We start from the raw sequence: 22,893 nt of genomic DNA, 5'->3' as shown, positions 1-22,893 counted from the left end.
TATATATATACACATTAAGGCAGGGCTGGAGAGATCACTCGGTGATTAAGGGCACTGATTGCACTTCCAGAGGACCTACATTCAATTTCCAACACCCACATGGCAGCTAACAACCGTCTATAACTCCACTTCCAGGTGATCCAACACTTTCTTCTGGTTCCTCAGGCGTTCCATGCATGGGTACACTTACATATAAGCAGGCAACACACATACACACAAAATAAAAGTAAATCATATATGCATACATACATATATTAAGGCCTACAGAGTAAAAGTTGTGTTCTAAAGTGCCTTTCGGTGTGGATCCATCCACTCGAAACTGGTTGACCTATGGAGAGTCATGCTCTTAAAAGAGACTGAGGTTCCCCTTCCTAGCAGCTGTAAGTTTCTAATATTTCCTTAGGTAGAGCTGAGATTTCTTACTCACCTCCCCAACTCTATGCTGGGATTTGTGTCTGGCTTGAGCTTATGTGGAACTTATCCATCCTGTCACCATTCATATTCATTGTTCATATGAATAACTGATTAGTTGTCTAGAAAACTCTGTTTCCTTGAGGTCATCCACATTCTCTGGCTCTTACAAACTTTCTCACCCCTCTTATGCACTGGCCTCTGAGCTCTGGGTGACAGAAGTTTCATATAGGTTTCTGATTCAGGGATAAGCAGTCTGAAGCCTCTTATTTTCTGTACTTTGACCAGCTGTGGTCTCTGTGTTAATCACCTTCTGCTGCGTAAGGAAGCTTCTCTGGTGAAAGTTGGGAGATGCATTAATCAGGGGGTATAACAATAAGTATTAGGAGTTACTTTAATATTATATCTATTTAGCAGTAAAATAATATTAGCCTCTCCTCTATGGCCTATAACCTGCCTGGCCACAGGTTCCTAGGCCTGCTATTAATGTCAAGTATGGGCTCCATCTTATGAAGTAGTTCTTAAACCTAATTATAATGTGATTGGTTATTCCCATAACATTCATGATACTATTGCACCAGGTCGTATCTTCTGTTAGGCACATTTTAAAATATTTAGTATCAATTTCTGTTCTTCTCATGATGTTGTGTGTGTTTGTCCATGTGCATGCTTGAGTGTGTGTGTGTGTGTGTGTGTGTGTGTGTGTGTGTGTGTGTACAAATGTAAGCACTGGGAAACCTCAATTAGAGATAACCTTGAATGACTGGCTGAGGATAACCAAACTGAAGGAATCCTGTAGTTGCTATTATTACATTCAAATTCTCTAAAATGACACTTTTTGAAAGCACCTATGTTGTAAAACAGTCATTTGATGAGTTTCATATGCGCTGCTTTCTCTGGTGAATTCAGGATCATCATTATTGCTACTTGCATTTTTATTTGCTGTAAAGCTAAGCAATGCCATCAGTAATTACTGATTAGTAATGCGTGGAGATCCCCAGTGCGTGTGCCTGATATTCATAGCTTTATCTCGGCCTTTGTGGTTCTCTATTTGGTGTTGCTCCAGGCTGTTCTCAACTAAACCCATAAGGAGCATTCTTACTGTTTTGGATTTTTGTTTCTACCTTTATAAGTTCTTGGAAATCATGTCACTCTTTGCTCTTAGTAGTGTATAAAAGAGATAGTATTCTTTTAATTATTCATACACTGTCTGCTGTCAGAAAACATAGTTTGAATGCCCATAATGAAATTTTTGGGACAATTTGGCCACTTATTTCTATTATTCCTATGTCTGTTTGTCTCCTCATTTTTCAGCACTATCAAAATTATGGTATGTTGTTCATATGTTTTTAATTAGCAATCAATAATTATATACATTTATGTAATCTAATGTGATGTTTTAATCACAAATCTATCACCTCACTTGTCATTTGTATGAAAAGTGTTTTAATCTTCTGAGTATCTTGGAAGATCACCAAAGTTTATTTCTGTGGGATTTTGTTTGTATGTTTGTTGGTTGGTTGGTTGGTTGGCAGGGTCTCCCTTGTCCCAGCCTGACTGAAAGTCACTGTGTAGACCAGGCTGGCCTCGATTTCACAGAGATCTGCCTGGCTCTGCCTCTGCCTATGCCTCTGGAGGTTAGGATTAAAGGCATGTGCCACCACGCCCAGTAACTTCAACATTTTTACAATCCATATGAGGGAGACCCTAAGAATTCTCATTCCATGCCTGTGCTATTTCACTCAGTGTAGTATCTTCTAAGTTCATTCACACTGTTATAAATGATGAAGGTGGCCCCTCTATGTCTGATAGTATTCCATTATATTTAATTAGCGTATTTCCTTTAAACATTCACTGGATGATGGTAACTTGCCATGCTTCCGTATCTTGGCTATAGTGCATAGTACTGAAATAACATCAGAACACAGATGTCTCCTCAGCACACTGATTCCATTTCCTGTGGATTTATGCCCAGGGATAGGATTCCTAACTATATAGCAATTCTCTGTTTAGTTGTCTGAGAAACTTCCATATTTTCCATAATGGATATATTGATTTGCTGTATTATTTTTTTAGAGACAATAAATTCTGTATGTTTTAGAATACTATGACATCCATTGGTTTGGATAATAAAAAGAAGAGTACAGCATTAATTTGTTGCCATCTCCCTTCTTTGTATTACTTCTAGTAAAAAAATACATAATTTTCATAATCTTCCTTAATTGTTTTATTGCTTATTAACACCATAGATCATTTTAGTTGTTAAATAAGATAGTGTAGTGGCTCTATTCAGTAAGCTCTTCTTTGTACTTTCTATAAACATATCCTCAGTCACTTTCTAAGTAGTCTTCTCACTTAATTTAGGGGACTTGATTGCATGCTATCTTTTTCTCCCGATCACTCCTTTTCCATTCCAAGAAGGCACAGCAGTGTATTACTACTCCTCATAAATGAAGCTCATTCCACCTTAATGCAATGCTCTTTCTATGCAAGTCTCCCACCAGAAATATGTTCTTCCCTCCACTTCTCAGTTCTATACATCCCCTGTGATCGAAGCCATGTCTCATAACTTCATGAAGCCTTTTTCTATCACTTGATTTCCATATGGATCCTCTTACAGTAGAAAGCTTTATATTACCTACTGTTATTGAAGACATATTGCATTCTGGATGATGCTCAAAGTAGTTTCAAAGAATTATTCCAAAGGAACCCAGTTGATAGCTATTATTGTTTAATATTTAGTAAAACTAAAGCAATTAAAGGGTTTTCAAAGTTAGCAGATAATAAGGGAAGGAGAAGAGGGAGAATGAATCTCATGTCTATTTAACTACATCACCGTTAGTTTTCCCTGCATGCTGAGAAATGGCATTTACATCATGAGGTTAGACTATCAGGGAAGAAGGATGTGTGGGACTCCTCACAGTCCTACCTAAAGCAGAGTACCAAACTCCTAAAATTGCTACAGCCTGGTCGTAGTACCTGTCTCATATCTGAACCTTCTTGGTTGTCACTGATGCACTTTCCCGTAAGTATACATAGTTTTAGGCTACAGATTTCTTTTTCAGGGAATGTATATGATTTTTGCATTTTGACTCAGTTTCTCAATTATTTTGAGTTCTTTATTGGTATATCCCTGTCCACTGCTTTAGATCTGTTTAACATTCTATATAATAATAGGCCTATGTGCTGGATAGCTTTAGTGTCAACTTGACACACCTGGGTTGAGGGAGCCTCAATTGGGGAATTGCCTCTATTGGACTGGCCTGTGGCCATGTCTGAAGGGCATCTTCTTGATGAGTGATGTGGGAGGGCCCAGCTCACTGTGGGTGGTGCCACCCCTGGGCAGGTGGGCCTGTGTTGCATAAGAAAGCAGGCTGAGCAGGAGCCGAGGGAGCATGCCTGTAAGCAGTGTTCCTCCATGGCCTGTGCTCCAGCTCCTGCCTCCGGGTTCCTGCCCTGAGTTCCTACCTTGGGCTCCCTTATGAACTGCGACCTGGGAGATGTAAGACAAATAAACCATTTCCTCCCCAAGTTGGTACTGGTCAGAGTGTTTTGTCACAGCAATGAAGAACAAACTAAGACAGCCTATAAAATCATTCTTTTTAATACATTTTATTTATTAGTTTTATTTTATGTGTATGAGTGTTTTGCCTGCATGCATGTAAGTGCACCCATGTCATGCAATACCCACAGAGGCCAGAAGACGCCACCAGATCCCCCTGGATAGACAGTTGTTAGCCACCATGTGGGTGCTGGGAATTGAACCCGGGTCCTCTGTAAGTACTCTTAACCTCTGCACCATCTCTCCAGTCCCGTAAAATCAGTCTTTGAGTAATGAAAATTATGTTAGCTTTCTCTGACTTAAAGCAATTTGCGAAGATTTCAGTGGGAGCATTATTAAGAAGAAAAGTGACTACCTGCTGATTAAGTTTTGGAGGTAACATAACCTTCTGTTTGACAACACAAGCTCTGAAATTCAACTGTCTGGGTTCAAAATCTGGCAGCACTCTTTATTAGCTATGTGACCTTAAGCATTGTTTATTCTTAACTTTGCTGTAAATTTATTCTCTTACATGGAAAATGAAGGTAATGATGTTGCTTACTCTAGGGAATTATTGAAAGGATTTATTAAGCTCGTACACACACAGTTCTTTGAGCTGTAGCTGATGTATACTGTCTTAGATATGTTGCTGCTGCTGCAGCAGCTGTTTATATAACAAATTTTTCCCACTGTTCACAAGTTACTGTTCTTTCTAAAAAGTACAATCACCAAAAATCAGAGACAATTTAGTTACCCTACAATGAATTTTTGACTTGAGTGATCTTTTCTAGTTAGCTCAGTAGTGAAATAAAACTAAAACTTTATGTGAAAAATATCCTATGTTCAAACAGCCTACCCTTTGACAATCCTGCTGAATTTTCTTTACCAACTTATTTGTTCTCTGTCGACCCTAAGTCTAACATAAGATGAAAGATCAGTGATTCAATGACACTTTTGTGCAAATATGGGCATGTCCCTTCCTCTCCACCCTGTCAGTGTTTTCTCCTCATGTATAACTCATCCTACCTATTGAAACTGAAAAATCTCCATTATAGTATGCCAACTTTTGAAAGAAAATCTTGTGTTCCTCACCAATGCTTACTTCCCTTTTAGAGTGGCCTACATGATTCCTGTAGCTTATCAGATTCTGCACTAGCCTGCCACCCCAAAGGAATGTGATAGAACTATGCTCATGTTGATGTTCATTGCTTGGTGTGACTAATTGTTCCCATGGTCTTATAGACAGAGATGAATCACTGATGGGAGAATTGCTTCTCTGACAGCAGAGATCTTTTGTAGTAAGGAGACCATTTCAGTGCAGTTTCTTTTACAGATGTTCCTCAACACCCAGTTGCAAAATGAAAAATCTAGTCAAGATTTCATTTTTCACACAAAACAAGCAATCTGTGTGGGTAAATTTTTTTTTTGTCAAAATCATTAATGTGATCATTCAGTGTGCTTTTCCTTCAACAATAGAGTTTTCTTTTTATAGAGTCAATAACAACTACACACTCCATCAAAAGTTTATACCATATATGTTAGTGTAGACAGCTCTTGATCTTGTAAATTTAAGAGAACTAGATCCATTTTCTAATTCTAATATTAACTATACATTTTACTTTAGGCAAGTCAGATAAACTTTCTGCGCCTCTCATCTATGAAACACAGAAAATGAAATGTGCTCTGCCAGAGTCAGGAATAAACATGAATAACTATGTTGGTAGATTCCTAAGAACTCTATGAAGTTCTTTACTGTACCTATGTCATTTGTTGTTTTAAACCACCATCACAACCTAGAAAACTATTACTGACATAAGAGATAGATTCCTGCCAATGCTAACACATCAATTCAGTCACTGTACCTTTCTAAAAGGAATTTTTATCCCACTGTTTATGAGATTTGGCAAGAAATTATCATCAATATTTAGTTGGTAATATAAATGAATTAACTTAAAAGTACACACTTGATTTGAAGAAAATCAAAGAGAGAAGTATCATGTATACTTCTAAGATGGTAAGATTAAACAAATAATTTTTATTCTTATAATTGTTTTAATAGCTTTTGTATAATCTTCATTGCTATTATGAGATATAAAATGTATTTATCAAATCTGTAATCATTATGCCAAAAAAATCTGAAATACTGTAATATTTTGTATATTGTTAAAACTGTAACTTTAATTGTAAAAAAAAATTTAAATTAAAAAAAAGAGAAACTGGAAAAAAACAAATAATTGATACTAGATAAATAGTTGCTTATTAATTTTATATTCATTTCTTTGTTAAAGTACAACAAAAATGTTTATTTACAGTATCATATACACAGTCTTGGCAAATGTGAAAATTAGCAAATTAATGAATCAAATTCCTGTTTACGCTTCAGAAGACTTCTTTTGTTCAGCAAAGAAAGTATCGATTTCTCCACACTATACGTGATTTTAAAGAACTAGCTATTAGGGCTGGGGCTTTGCTATCAAGGCAAGATAGAAAAGTTCAAATGGTCTCTTGTTTATATGCTTATAATGTTGAAAAACTTTATTTTTTGAGTCTGGGGATGTGCCTAAATGGTAGAGCTCGTGCATGCATGAGGCCATCAGCTTCATTTTGACCTTAGAATGAAAAGAAAGAAGGGAGAGAGGCAGGGAGGGAGGGAGGGACGGAAAGAGAAAGAAAGAAAGAAAGAGAAAGTAAGAAAGAAAGAAAGAAAGAAAGAAAGAAAGAAAGAAAGAAAGAAAGAAAGAAAGAAAAAAGAAAGGATAGGTTTTTCTTCTTAGAAAATGAAAATTTTATTGTGGTGCAGTGAATGCATCCTGTGAGAAATCTTAGGTAGCGTACAATTCAAATGCAAGGAAAGGAAAGGAAAAAGATGGGGAGAATGATCTCAAAGCTGGTTCTCTCCTGAAATATTTAGAAAATTAGCTCACTTTTCTATTTTGCTGAAAAAGTGGCAAATTGGGCATATAATATAGGTAAAAATAGAAATAAAAAGCTGTGTGTGATATTGCATTCCTGTAACACCAGCATTTCAACGACTGAGGCAGGAAGAGTATTACTCCTAGTCCAGACTGGGTGACATAAAGAAACTCTGTGTGGTATGTGGTGGTGGTGGGGTCTGTATGTCTGTGTGTCTGTGTGTGAGCGTGTGTCTGTGTAAGAAGAGGAGTGTGGGACAGAGACAGACAGAGATGGACAGAGAGAGATTGAGTCAGAGAGACAGAGAAAAAAAGGAAAAAGAGGAAAGATCCTGAAAATGATGTATTTTTTTAATTAAAGTCCATGTACTATATTTTCCGATTTTAAAATCCAACCATACAGTTGGGTATGGTGGCACACGCCTTTAATCCCAGCACTCGGGAGGCAGAAGCAGGTGGATCTCTGTGAGTTCAAGGCTAGCCTGGTATATATAGCAACTTCCAGGACAGCCTTATTTTTGCATGATGGGGATAGATTCTCTTCTGTCTGTTTTATTATTTTCCTTCTTTTACCTTCTGTGGTGATCATGTCCACATTCCCTTTCTGGTTTTCAGAGTCCATCTGGATATTTTGGCTGCCCAAAATAGTGATGAGGGCCATTAGTTGTCCATCCACCTCACCTCTGAAGCTTTCAAATTTCTGCATCTTAAGTTACTGTGGCTGAAACCATGAGATGCTTCTTCAGAATTCTAGCATGCTATTGCTGCCACTTTCTCTATTAGTTTAGCAGAGTAATTTAATTCAATTTTAGGAAGACTGAAAGACAGAGGGAGAAAAAAGAAAACTTTTTTAGTCATACAGATCAATCCAATTGTTCTGAGCTTCAGAATGAATTTTTAAACTTGTTGAACAGAAGCATACAAATCTCCAAGAGCAAGTCAGATAGTGTACAAAGCCTCCATTCATTGTGTAGGCAGAAAGGAATGCTGGTACCCGGCAGCTCTCTAAGGAATGTTCCTTTGGCTTTGACTGTTCTGTTGGGAACAAGGAGGGAAACACATATATAAAATGAATTTATAATGTCTCTGGCTTGTAATGGCAAAATGATAAGAAAAGTTGGCTGTTTAATATAAACTGTCAGTTGCATATTCCAGGCTTCCTTTCTTTGAGGTTCCTCCCACATCCACACGCCTGGCTACTGTTTAGCGACGAGTACAAAGTGGCCGTTTATTATTATTGACTCTCAAGGCCTGTGCTCTAAAACTCATTCTGTCAACAGAATGTAAGCAAAGTTGGCATTTTAAAGCAGAGCCCTTTCGGTTCCTGGGTTTTCTTAGTTAAGCTTGCTATGCAACAGGATCAGTGCTGTAGTCCCCGGTTCAAGCTGAAAATGTTACACAGGAAGACATACCATGTAAAGGTCAGATGCTTCTATTATGTTTTTGATCTGTGTCTATACAAATGAAACTCAATGCATACCTCTTATGATAACTCTTCAAGGTCCTGTGGACTTTCCACCTGTCCACTGGAAAATATGATGGTGTTTTAAATGGGAATGCTTAGTAATAAATGTATGATGCCATAACGTATGCATGATGCTGTACCTCCAAGGTGAACTTAATATGTGTTGTCAAAAATATGCTTTTCTCTCATAGAGTCCCGTTAATGTACTGGTGTTGTAGACCAAGTACAACCTCATTTATTCACCTCTCTGTGTTTTTATGGTCATAGTCAACAGTACCAATTAAGAGGTGCATGAAAAATATAACTTGATTCATATTACAATGAAATGATTACCACTAAACTGTGGTCACCCACTTTACCATGTCATTTTATTGCATATCACTTTATAAAACAGTATGTTTTATCCATGGACTATAAGCATCTGTTTATGAAATGTGCTATAAACATATTACACCCCAACTCATAAAGACAAGGAATAAGTGTATTATATCTAAGAAGACGTTCATTTTTTATCTCCATAATAACATGACAAGGCAGGGCACCAAGAAAATTGATGTGGGTTGTGTTTTCTGTTTGTTGTCAAGTTGGAATTTCTTTTGAACTAATATATTTTTTTTCAGTTTTCCAAATTTGCATTTGCAGCTGTTATTTTTTCCCCTTTGGTAATTCTGAGTGTGTTCTTCCTGATGTCTGGTAGGATCTCCAAGGAGAAATTGAAGCTCACACGGATATCTATCACAACTTGGATGAAAATGGCCAAAAAATCCTGAGATCCCTGGACAATTCAGATGAAGCAACCCTATTACAAAGACGTTTGGATAACATGAACTTCAAGTGGAGTGAGCTGCGCAAAAAGTCCCTCAACATTAGGTAAGCAAAGATCAGGAGAAAAAAGCCAGATGTGAATTTGAAAAGATTCTCCTCATTTTCCTAGTAAAGTAGCTAATACCTCATATGTTTATGTAAATCACCCAATTTCAGAATGATTCATGTTATTTTGAATAAATGAATCATTCATTTTCTTGGGATGGAGATGATACCTGAGGGTTCGGGTTGGATTTAAATGGTGATGTCTTACAACCATGGGAGAGACGCATATTAAGACGTTAGAGTAAATTTAAATAGGAAGCACAGCAATCCTAATTTCAGAGTTCTCTCTTGGCTTATCACACTGTCATACAAAAAGCAGTAGAATTAATGGATGTTTATTATGGAATTTTCTCTTTGGCACCACTCTAAATGCATAACCAAAGGACATTCTTTAAAAGCTACAGCACATTATGATTAAGAGTTTAAAGAAGCACTCTCCAGAGTTTCTACAGTTAAGAAGAATTTAGCAACTTTATAACAATTTAGCTCTCATAGATTTTGTTAAAACACACCCTCTGTAGGCAGACTGAACTTTGAGATCTTCTCTACTTGTCTACTTTCTCCTTTGCCCCACTGAATTGCTTTGAGAAATGAATGGACGCATCTCAGCATCATTGCTAAGGAAGAGAAAGGCAAGCGTTCAGGATCCTTGTTTTGCTTGGACAGTTCTGTGAACAAAAGAGCAGAGCTGGTCTCTGAAATACTCACTGTTACCTTAGGAGCTGGGAAATGCAGGGAATAGAGAGAAGCCAGGCTTCCTGCTTTCTAATTGATTGTGTTTCCTAATTCACTTCTTTTTCTAAAGGTATTTTTGTCCTTTCATCTTTGTCAATAAAAAGAGTGGCCATGGAGAGAGGTAGAAAAGGAGAAATGAACTTAATCATAGTTACGAGAGGATGTACTGAATAGTGGGAGTATTTACTACCCTGCGGTGGTAGGATTATAAAAAAAGGAAGTTTTTCTTTCTTTCTTTATAGTTCTCCTAAATTGTCTACAATTTGTCCTCCTTAATGCATCGACCCTTATAAAGAGGACAAACACTTGGAATTTTATTAATTTGAAAGCACTGTTGTAAAAGGTGCACCTACTATGAAATAGTAATAATGCTAACAACTAACCAGGCTGTGTATACATCCATGAAATGAATGCTCTCAGAGCTTCAGAGTATTTGACTCATGTCATGAACTCAGCAACCCTGAAAGGTAGATTATTATATTGTCTTAACATTTAAAGAAAGTAAAGGACAGAGAGGTTAAGTAAGTTACCCAAGTTCATCTAGTTAGCAAGTGGCACATCCAAAGTCCATCCACAGAGAATCTAACTTCATCATCTGATCTTTTAATCATCATATTATTCTGCAGGGTGCAAATAAAGAAGGAAACTTTTGCAAATAGATGCCTAATAATTAAATGATTGATTTGGCAAACAGACTTCAAAAGAATAGAAAGGACCTAATTCTACAAAGCTTTTCTTCCCAAAGTTTGTGCCTCAGCCTCCCTGATGCTCATTTTGATCTTCACATTCTGCCCAGAAAATTTTTAATCTATGTGTAAGTGATGCATTGGGGAGCAACACAGTGATTTTCAAAGATAGGGAGGCTCCATCAGTTTTCTGAACCTTGAACTGCTAAGAGAGGGCAAAGTATGTAATGACAAAGGCCACACTTGTTACTTCTGTCTTTAAAAAGATTGAAACATGTAAGATAGAGAAGACATTGACACATAAAGAAAAGAGAGTTTTTCATTTTTTTTGCAGGAAAGAAAAAGCAAGGTCTGTAACTGTTCTGAACATCATTCAGTGCCTTTTCTCTCCTTCATGTGAACTTGATGAAATAAAAGGAGAACTGAATTGGCAAACAGCATGTCAGCCAAAATATGGGCTCTTCGTTCTCAGCAATTTCCCACATGCCAGCTTCTGCACCTTAGTTCTTGCTGTCATTAATCAAGCAGAAAAGAGTTACTTTCACTTATCTAAGAAGCTGTACATTCTATGATTTAAATATCCAGATCAATGGTTCGAGCTTTTAAATAGATCTAACACTACAGGATATGTTGGGAGCACTCAATGGTAAGAGACAAGAAATTCTTCACATCAAAGCAGTTTAGTTTATTTCTTAGTACTTGATTGAAATGAGGGTATTGCTCACTTCACAGTGGAAGCACAGCAGAGGTAGTCATGTTGGGAGATTCTGAAATAAGATGGAGGAACACTAGGAAGAGATAGAAAATTATTAGTGGCCTTAATAAGCCGAATAAGAATCTCATCAGTAACTCCACTGAGGTGTTTTTCATCTTGAACATCACGACAATTTTCAAAAATACTTACAGATATCTTGGGAAAACAACCTTATTTCTCCAAATTGTAACCATTATATACTACAAAACTGGAATTGATCGTTGTTTTGTCAGGGACTTTGAAACCATTACAGAGACTTAAAACAACAGTTGTATAAGAATACTCTACCGAAGAAACTAGATCCATCACAGTACTCCTTCGTTCAAGAACTTTCATCTTGTGCCCACATCTCATTCCTTCATCTGTTATGCCTTTTATCCTCTTTCCTTTTCCGTTCTTCCTATGCCCCTCCCACCCCGTTTCTTACTCACCATGTAGCACTGTAACTCCTGCCCAACATAAGTCTGTGAGTCAAATAGACTCTGCTTTCTAATCCCATTCTTGATTTCCAGCAAAATTCTCAGTGTCTCATGTGAGATGTATGTACATATACTGTCCCTTACATTGGAAACACAATCTCTCCTCTCATTTTGATGTGAGTTCTGTAACAAATATTTCCCTCTCTTGTTCTTCCTTCACTAGTTCTTTGCAGGACTATTCTAATATACCCTTGAAGAACTAGAAGTGTAGCTCAGCGGAAGTGCTTGCTTATCTAGCAGGAATAAAATATTTGCCTCGAACCCCTATATCATAAACCACACACACACACACACACACACACACACACACAATAACAACTTCCTTCAGTTGTTTCATGTTTGTTATCTCCACCTAAATTAAATTAATTTTTAAAAGGTGTAAAGTCTAAATGAGTCTAAAAGAAACAGCATCTTGGGCTGAAGAGATGGCTCAGAGTTTAAGAACATGGTTGCTCTTGCAGAAGGCCTGGGTTCAAATATCAGCGCCCACATGGCAACTAACGACCTCCCATAACTCTAGTTCCAAGGAATCCAATGCTCTCTTCTGGATTCTGCAGGCACTACACAACATGGGTACATTTACATAAGTAACATTCAGGCATAACACTCATACACATAAAATAATTTTAGAAGTTATTTTTAAAAATAAAATAAATGGCATCCACACCAATAGTTTTCTCTTCTGACTCTGTTATTATGTGACATGTAATCTTGAGCAAATTTTTTAAATACTTCAAACTTTAATTCTATCACATTTTAGTACAAAATGAAAAGGACTGACCAGAAAGAGTTGTTCTCTTCAAGTTATCTTCAAGTTCTATGATTAATTCAGCTAGAGTGGTGAATTGTCCCAGGATCCTTCTGTTTCCACCTCCTCAGTGCTAGGCTTAGAGGTATTGCTGTTGTGCCGGGCTTTTCAGAACTTAGGTCCTCCTCTTTGTGCAACAAGCACTTTACCAACTTATTTCTCTCCCAAACCCGTCAGTTTTCTTGTATTTAGATGGCACTGATTAATTTTTAAAATAGAGTAAGTACTAAGCTTTTGAAAAAATTATACTTAAAATGATATAATGCTATCTCATAATTCTGTTCAAAGGAATGTGTTTTCCATTCCATATTCATTATCACATCAAATATTGTCCAGAAGATATGAGGATAAGTAAATCGCCAGTGATAGTTAAGTTCAAGAGAACAAAATAAAAGATTTAAGTGTTGTAAGTAGGGAAAATCAAGTAAATTTTTTCACTTATATGTAGAAATGTACACATAGAGACTATGTAATATCAGAATGATGATCAAGAAATTGTTTCTCATGGTAGAATATTCCATATCTATAACCTTACATTTTGACTTTTTAAATATGAAAAACTATTTTTAGATAAGTGTTATTTATGAAAATTAATTTAATCTATTTACAGATTTGTTCCACATTAGTATGTATACACTTAACACATAATGTGTTGTCAAGGCAATTTTAGCAAAGTTTATATTTTATTTCGTAAAATACTTATAAAGCTTACAGACAAAGCTGATACAAGTTTTATATAAAATTTCTATTTATAACATTTCGAACTTTTATTTGAGAATCAAGGACACAAACATTCGTTCTACAGCAGCAATGATCTCGTAGGGACTCCTTCCTGTTAGAACTGTTAGAGGGTTTTTTCTGTAGTGGAGAACAAAGAAAGAGCAAAAGGGAAAAAAAAAAAGCAACTTGAACATTGAGTGTCTCTGACCTTTCTCTCACTCTTGGAATGTTAATTATGTTGGGAAGTTGGAGTTCAAGGCCCATCTGAAAAAAAAAATGTTTACTTCTCTTTGAGTTTAATTCTCTCTCTTTATTTAAAGCCCCATAGCGCCACTTTATTTCTCTGGTTCTTTATTATTTCTACATTTGTACCTTTTCTTTCTGTCTGCTTAAGTGCTGTTGTATTACACTAGGGCACCCAAGACACACAGGGATATATCACTAGCTTTATAAAGGAAGTCAAAGTGAAAAATGAATTCAATGTAACACATTTTGCTTTAAGAATATGTGCTCTTCAGAGTAACGTTTTATTAAGGATTTCAAACTAGGCATCAACCAAATCGCACTTGAAAAATCTGTACCTAGAGAAATAACAATCACTTTATTAGCCCCTATAATTCTTAGAGTCCTGTCTCAGAAGAATTCTTGCATTACAAAGCAACATATCCCAACATATCTAAAGGTTCTGTATTTTGCCTAAACCTTACAATTTGTGGAAATTTTCTGCTTTTCCAAGATCAGCACTTGTCTTTTTAAAGGCTGGTATCCCCTAAGCCCTTGTCTTCACTAATAAAGATTAATAGAGAATACATAGAAGCTAACTGTGCCTCTTCAAACCACCTCTTCTATTTCTAATCAGTAGGTTGGATTAAATAGAGTATATTTGACCATTAAGAAGCCATTCTTCTCTGGAATTTAGAACATTTTGTTAAAACCAGTATGGATAAGGATTTTCTCATCCAGGAATGACTTCTAATTTTCATTCTCTTTATGTAAATATGACTGTATAAATCCTATGCCTCAGCAGTTGTTTTATACCGCTATCCTTAGCTTTCCCCAACTGCAAAACAGTATCTGAACTATAATATTTGAGGTTCATTTTAGCCCTAACAGTCTTTGATACGTTTTTTTAAAAATTACTTCCAAATATAAAGAACAACATATATTTTTTTTAATTTTTATTAAAATTTTGTAATCCTATACAACAGTTATTAAATCCAGGCCCCCTCCCCAAACATGGTCCCCCAAGACCTCATGCATTCCGCCATACACGCTAAGTCCCATCCAGTCAAGCATTTGTGCCCTGATGTCCTTCAGTTTAAATTCGTCCACCAGAGTCTAATTGATCCATCTAGAAAGCAGATGTAAGGCATACTCTACCTCACCAGTCTCCAGTAGTTCTTAGTTTAGGGCTGACCTTGCTGAAGGTGGCTTTCCAAACATAAACATAGGCTAATCATTCAGAAACATTTTATACACATTCATTAAAATTAAAACATGGTAGTTGCTTCCAATAAATGTATCTCAAAAACTATTCACAAGTTTAATGTTGTAAAAGAAAGTATTTTCTGACCTCATAGCATTTTAAATTTAGTACACCTTTAAATGATGCCAATGAGAAATGCAGTCTTCTTCTTGAAAAGACCAACAGGCAGCATTAAGTGAATAACTGTAATACTTTAAGAAATTGTTTCTAAGTGTTCCTGGAGCTCACCTGAAGACCTCAAAAAATACTTGTTGAAAATGCTCAAATTCTGGAGGTGAGGCCTAATGATCTGAATTCTAAGCAAGTTATTCTAAACTTTTATGCACACTGAAGTCCAAGAACAACAGCTTTAGATTGTTTCTAAACTGTGTACACTTCCTGTCTTTCTTAACTCGAGCCCTTACTCTCTGTGCTTTGTCCCATATCACAGCTTTTGGAGGGAAAAGAAGCAAATAGCCATTAGATATATAGCTATGATGACCAAACATTCTTGATTTTGACTAACTTCCTGGCTTAAAGCATGTCCCCTCACCCAGATATCTGAGAGTTTCTCATCCCTTGTGATCGATGTCCTTCTGCTGCTCTGTTAATAGTCCTGACTGGCCTCTCTTCCTGACTTCTAACAAAGTCCCTCTCTCATGCTAGTAAATTACCTCTGGTTATTTTTGAATTGAATTTCCTAGGTGATAGAGCCATTTTTGTCTTCTCTTAGGGAACACAGAGATTTATTAACCTAGTGGTGATTAGTCAGCATCATTTAACCTAGATGTGGGGTTATAGCACTTCCTTATATAAACAAAGCAGCAGCGTGCAGTCTCATCATGGGCAAACTGCCCTGCAATGATTCCTCGCTTGGAACTCTATAGCACCTGGGTATTTTGCTTCATCTACCAAATAAAGGGAGGACAAGCTTTGGACATCTTTGTCTTCTTCTCTTCTTCTTTCCTGTTACAAGCCAATACCTTATGCAACTTAAAGGCACTCAACATTTCTTAAACCAGTGTCCCTTCTACTGTTGGCTGCTATTACATGTCTAGACTGTGCCTTTCTTTGTCTGCCTTTTAAACTATCCTGCTTCTGCTTCATGGCCTCTTTCACCTTCCAGGGGACTGAACAGTAAATTCCAAACACCATAAGGAGTCCTTGTAACCAGGACTTACTACATGCCCTCAAACACCTAAAATGTTGCATAGGAAATTCTCATTTAGGATTATCAGGAAAATTGATGATTGGGAAATGAGGCGACAACAGAAAATAAAGAATTAATTCCCATACTATCTACTTGCACTGCTATGTTGAATTTATTACATGGTATGTCATGATTAAGTTATTAGGTAATGATACATTTGAAGACTTGAACTATTTAATTTCTTTTGATGTAAAAGTCTACGGTTTCAATATAATGTTTATTTGTGTATTATAGAAAAAAGCTCTAAAAGATTGAAGAAGTATAAAGATGGAAGAATAGTTCACTTGAAAATGTACCTCTGAAAGACAGCCTTGCTTTCATTGCAGATTTTTTTTTTCATGCATAATCAAGCACGTGCCTACAAATGCGTACCTACACACAAACATTTTAGAGACATGGAAAAAAACTGTATTTGGTTTTTATAACCCACTTTCTCACTTTCCCATTGACATAAATATCTGCCTATGCTATCACACTCACTATTGCTTAGGATTTCACTGTGTTACTTTACCATTACATATGTAAACCAGTTCCTAGTATTGAATATTTAAGTTGTTTCTACTTTATCACAATCATAAGAAATGTTATAAGTAGCATTTTTCTACCTATATCTTTGTAGTTCCAGTTGTTTTCTTAGTAGTCCTCAAATCGAGCATTTATTTATACATTTTAAAGGTCTCTATCATAAGATTATCCTTCAGAAAATTTAAAACGATTTAATTCCTGGAGTAAGTACTCTGGCGATTCTAGGGCAAGAAGAAGAGTTATATTGGAAATGTCAAGTTAAGTTACTGAGCAGACAAGGGAAATGTTCCTCTACCTGGTTGCTTTGCTTTATATTTCTTGGCAGCCTTGGAGACTTTCATATATTTATGTTATAGGCAGCATTAATTTTTATGAATTAATTTGAGCTTGCGATAATGTGTGAGTGAGCAGCATGATTGCAGATTTACCTGGCGATAAGCATTGAGATGATCCTGCCTTTTCCCTTTGTTTTCTGGATGATGATTCATTTTATTAATTTAGTTTCTTGTCCTCAAATGAAATGTGGATTTTAGAGCACAGATCATTTGTATATTCTTAAATGGCTCCTAAGGATTAACATGTTCTAAATACAGTTGATGGTAAAGCACCCAGCCTCCTACCTAAATTATTCACGTTTGGGGGAAGCTTTCAGAAAAATATTTTCTCTTATATGTGAGTTGTTATCTTGGTACATTTTACACAAAGGAAACAACGTGAAAAATGTTAGAACTTGGTAAAAACAAATCCCAGGTGCACAGGAATAAAGAAAGACAGAGGGACAGGAGAAGCATATGGGAAGAGAACCAGAAAGGAACAGACACCAGACGGAAGGAGTCAATGGAAAAGGCTGCATAGAGTGTAAGAAATGCAAAAGTCAAAGTGTGAGGAGAGACCTTTCCATTTCTCAAGGCAGAAAGAATTCTAGTACTGGTATGAGTCACATGAAAACTAAGGGGTTTTTATTAGTCATTGGGTGTATTTTTTTTCCTAGTAGAAGCATTAAAAATCATTGATGGGAAAATGTTTGATTCCAGTGTGCAGGCCATGCCAAAAGTCTCAGAATTCTGCACATGGAATAAACATATGTCTGAATGTGGCCTTTCCTCCAAACTGTCATCAGCATGCTCCCAACCCTTGGCTCACAAAAGCAGTTAGCCATATTTTTTATTGAAGGTTGTGGTGTATAATTCAGAGTAGGCATGCGTTATGGAAACACACAACCAATGCAGTGAAAACTTGTAGAATCGCCAATTATGCTTCTGCATATTATGATGCAGTTTGTTCCTTTTATTTTTCAGGTCCCATTTGGAAGCTAGTTCTGACCAGTGGAAACGCCTGCAGCTTTCTCTTCAGGAACTTCTTGTGTGGCTACAGCTGAAAGATGATGAATTGAGTCGACAGGCACCTATCGGCGGTGATTTTCCAGCAGTTCAGAAGCAGAATGATGTACACAGGGTAGGAATTTTAAAGCCTAATGCCTTGTACATAGTAAGCATTAAAGGACTTTTAAAATAGTTCCGTTGGAAATTAAATATTTTTTACTCCTCTCCTCCAAAGGTCAATTATAAATAATCTACACCCATTATGCTTTAAATGTCAAAGCATCTGCATTAATAATATCCCTTTTAGCTATTTTTAAATTCGTATCATGGAGGATACTGAACACTTACAAAAGTAGTCAAAACACTGTAATAAACATTCATGTGCTCTTCAAGACATCAACAATCCTCAATTCATAGATAGTCTTATTTCTTCTATGCCTCCATTCATTCCGCCATCATTTTGAGGCAAATCTCAGGCATATGTCATTTATTCCTGAATATTTTAGGAATTCACTCAAAATGTGATGGGTTCGCTTTTATTAATTAAACATGTGTTACTACAGTACTTTAAAATAGCAATAATTGCATCACATCAAATACCCATAAATATTCAAATTTTTGTTTCTCATACAACACAGTTTTTAAGTGTCCTGATTTTATATTAAGAAGTAATTTAGGGGCAGGAGAGATGGCTCAGTCATGAAGAGCATTTATTGCTCTTCCAGAGGACCTAGGTTCAGTTCCCAGCACCCACATAGCAGCTCACTACGATCTATAACTCCAGTTCCAGGAGATCTGATGTCATCTTCTGGCTTTGATGGGCATGAGGCATGCATGTGGTACATTTATGTACATGTAGACAAAATAAATAAACCTCAAACACTAAAAGTAAATAAAATTGAAATGGGGTCCACACATTTTATTTGGTTAATTTCATTCTTAATTTCTTCTCCTCGCCTTTTTTATTCCCAGTGTTCAGAACAATGACTTGTTTACTAGCTTCCTTCCCCAAATTCCAATTGTTTCTTTCTTATTTTTTTGTTACATTTCTGTCCTCTCAACCAGGCTCTTGGTGGTAAAGGAAGAGCTTTGATCTTATTCACGTCTAAGACCACATAACCTAGTGAAGTGTCTGATGTATAGTGAATACCAATACTTTCTTTTTTCCAAATGGGAATAAAAGGCACATGTGCAAAAATGAATAGTCCAGTCCAAATAAATTACTATTAAGTGAAAAAAAATTGATGAAATGGCAGCACTTTGTATGTTCTCTTTAAAAGAAAGATCTCTATGGAGACTCAGGCAAAGATGGCCTCTTGAAGAAAATTCAAGAGCATGTTTTATTCCAGAGAAGATGGGATTATAAAAAGGGGGAAAGTAAGAAGAAAGACCCAAAGGTATTTAGAAAGAAACACCAAGAAAACTGCCTGTTTATTGGGCTATTCCCCTTTATATAATTAAGATGACTAAATGTGGTTTTTTATGTAGCAAGGTGAAATTTGGTACTATCATACTTTAAATGTCCTAATTTGGAGTAGTCCAACCCTGATCTAGATGTAGACTAACATACATTGTTGTGAAGGATGAGCATTTCAAAGAGAATGCATTGTTTGATGTACTGAAATGAGACAAGATGAAACGATTTTATTCTAGATCCAGAAGCTGAAGAAAAATGACTCACTGGACAAGTGTACTAGCAGTCAAAATATACAGATTGTCATTACTACTTTGTTCAGAAATGGAACAATGAGGAAATGGATTAACAGAATTGCCACAGTCCCTTTTTTTTTTACCAGCATTTTGTTATAAATACTGCTCCCTTGTCCCTGGCTACTTGCTCTGATGGCATACTGATTGTATTGTCACACAGACAATAGTGATAGCATCAGAGGTCCAAACTTTAACATAGATTTAAAATTGTGTGTGTGTGTGTGTGTGTGTGTGTGTGTGTGCTGTGTGTACTTATCTGTATGTAGACATCGTGAAACTAGAAAGGGGATCCTGAAAGGAGAGGAAAAGTCTTTAATGGACTTGTGAAATACTGAATGTAATGGAATACATGTAACAAGGAAGCAAAAATTAGAACTAATTGGGAGAAGAAAGGAAACTAACTGGAGAGGGTTATGCAGGAGGACAGTGGGGAAACAGACGGATGAGAATACTTGTATGTGTCAAGATAAGTCACATTACTTTGCATACTAACTTGCAAAATACAGCATACATAAACTCCAAGCTTTAACCTTCACTTTTGTTTTGGTTCTATTTTTTTCAGATAACTCTGGCATCTACCTAAAATGTCTAATAGTTGTATGTATTCTGTGCTTGATGCATACATTAACTTTATAATTGAAAAATAGTAAAATAAACTCACATGGAAGACAACAGAATAAGTAAAGGCGGGTGGGGGGCAGAAAGGCAATGAGAAAGGGTGAGATGATTCAGAAATATCAAGCCAAGGAAAAAAGGTCAAGGACATTAGGAGCCTGAGGATCCCAGCATTAGAGAGCAGACAAAGAAGCAGAGGCAGTGAAGTGTGTCCCCTTCTGGCCATTCAGTCGGGTCAACAGCTTCATATCCTGTTTCCAGGTCCTCTGGTCCTACATTGCTACTGATATCAATGTTACCTAGATTTCCTTGGCCACCAAATGAAGAAATGAAGTATTTTCCTTATGTCCTAATGTTATATGTACAATAAAGCATAGCCCTAGGCTACTTATGTCAGATTTGCATGATACAGAATTGCAGTCAAAATTGAGATAATTTTCGTACTCTCTTTTTTAAATATTTTGCTTATTATTTTTATTTTATGTGTAGGAGTGTATTGACTTCATGTATGTAAGTGCACCTGTGTTCTTCAGTGCCAGAAGAAGGCATCAGATCCTCTGGAACTGGATTTATAGACAGTTGTTAGCCACCATGTGGCTGCTGGGAATCAAAGCTGGGTCCTCTGCAAGAGCAGCAAGTGCTCTTACACCCTGAGAACACTGAGCCATTTCTCCAGCCCAGATTTTCTGATTCTTAATAGAACCTCTCCATCTAGACTAGAATCAGAAACATTGATTGTAAAACCCAAGCTTAACTTTCCAGAGATAGTTTTATTCCTTCTTATTGAATTTTTGTGAATTTCATACAATATATTTTGATCCTACCTAGACCCCAACCCCCTATCTGCTCTCTTCTTATACTCCCCTGCCAGATTTCATGCATTCTTGTCATTTATATCAAGTCAAGTTTGTGTCCCCAAACGTCCTTCTGTGTGCTTCCATCCACTGGGACCTGGCTAAAGAAAACCAACTCTCCCTTTCCCAGCAGTTCTTGGTTGTCAATAGTTACTAGCTAATGTTGGAGCTTCTTATCCATTTCCCCATTTGTATGCTGGTATTTTTTTCTGGTTTGCGCTTGCATGGGATTTGTCCATGATGTCACCATTGTAGTGAGTTCATATGAGTAACTTCCCTGGTGTTGGGAAAACTGTTTCTTTTGGACATCCACCATTCTGGCTTTTGCAATCTTTCTGTCCTCTCTTCCACAATGAATGCTGAGCCCTGGGCAGCAGAGGTTTGATCCAGGTATAATGTTTTTTTTTTCTTGTGTTACAAGTTCTTCTTTTCTTCTGTTTGTCTTCCTCCAACTATAACTCACATTCAGTCATCAAATATTTGAATGACTGAACATGCTTTTGTAAAGTGTGCTTAGTTGTTTTGTCACAAAATGTCACAAAACATTGTCCTTTCTCAAGGAACAAAATACTTCCTAAGTGTTAATGAAAAATGGTTTTACACTGAGTTTTACTCTGCAGTAACCCTTTCAGAGCTATAGTGCAAAGGCTTACTACTTACTTGACATACTTGTTGCTATGGACCAAAAAAAGCACAAAGAAAAATCTTTTAAGGATGTCTGAACTCAAGAAAAAGAGGAAACAGTTTAAAACTCAATCAAGATATAGTCACCAACAGATTTTAAATTTTATTTGTATTAGACTTTTTAAGATTTATTTGTATCATTTTTTCATGTTTTATTTTTTTGCCTTCCATGTTTCCAAGATTATATTTCTCTGCCTCTATGGATTTCTTGATTCAAGTGAGGTTTATATAGAAAATTAGGTATGGAGATCTGTCTCTTGTAGTCATGAACAAATTCCCAATATATTTGTAGTATCGCATTTTAAAAATCATCTGCTTTCTATCTGTGATAAGTCATTAATGCCCTTGGTTGCTGCTCTTGGTGGGAACACATATCCCATTAAATATCAAAAGTTGAAGCTATTATCAAATTAGAGTTTATTTTTATTGTTATTCTTTATAAATAAGGATGCTTAAAATGGGGATTTATATTTCCTTTTCATATCTTTTCAGGCTAATGATACAATTTCATATCAAATGTCACATCATAATGTTTTCTTGGAGGGAAAATATAATCAGTCTCAGTTGCTGTGATGAAGTTGTCTATGACTTTCCAGTAGGTAAAATTTCACAATAGTCCACACAAGTTGTGGGGAACTGCAGTCAGTTCTCAAAGCAATTTTCCTACCCAAGGGAGTAGATCTGTGCTCCCCAGACCATCTGGACAGCATAACAACTGCAACTGAATAGCTCTGAAGACTAATTAATAAAATAATGCTCCATATGCAATGAAGTGTTATAAATAATTAAAACTCAAATGTGCCTTAGCAAATATAAACTGACCAGTCTTTATATCTTTTGCATACATTATCCTGGCTTTTACAGTTCCTAATTATTTGCCTCACTAGACTGATTCGTTTTCAATTAGTGTGTATTATTCTGGTCCAAATATATTTTTAAAACTGACTTCCTTTGTTTTACTTGAGCAGCCACTAAAGTGATATTTATTACTTGTCTACTTCTGTGATTAACTTAGAGAGAGTCTTAAAGGAAATCATACTGGGAAATATCTAAAGAGGGCTGCAATAAACCAGGAGCTTATTTAATTCCCTTCTTCCTATCCCAAATTCAAATGGAGATTAGATCTT

At 36.4% G+C, this 22,893-nt stretch overlaps 1 protein-coding gene across 1 annotated transcript in view; it reads left to right on the top strand.

Moving 5' to 3' along the window:
- The window catches only part of Dmd (dystrophin), a 2,373,110-nt gene that overhangs the window by 1,952,247 nt on the left and 397,970 nt on the right, over positions 1–22,893 (top strand). Inside the window, exons 56-57 of the mRNA XM_017795501.2 lie at positions 9,027–9,199; positions 17,880–18,036. Coding sequence (XP_017650990.1) covers positions 9,027–9,199; positions 17,880–18,036 — 330 coding nt within the window. The remainder of the gene's footprint in view (positions 1–9,026; positions 9,200–17,879; positions 18,037–22,893) is intronic.

This window comes from Nannospalax galili, unplaced genomic scaffold (assembly GCF_000622305.1).
Source record: "Nannospalax galili isolate Female #2095 unplaced genomic scaffold, S.galili_v1.0 scaffold7, whole genome shotgun sequence".
NCBI lineage: Eukaryota > Metazoa > Chordata > Mammalia > Rodentia > Spalacidae > Nannospalax > Nannospalax galili.
This window is presented reverse-complemented; position numbering and strand designations above follow the sequence as displayed.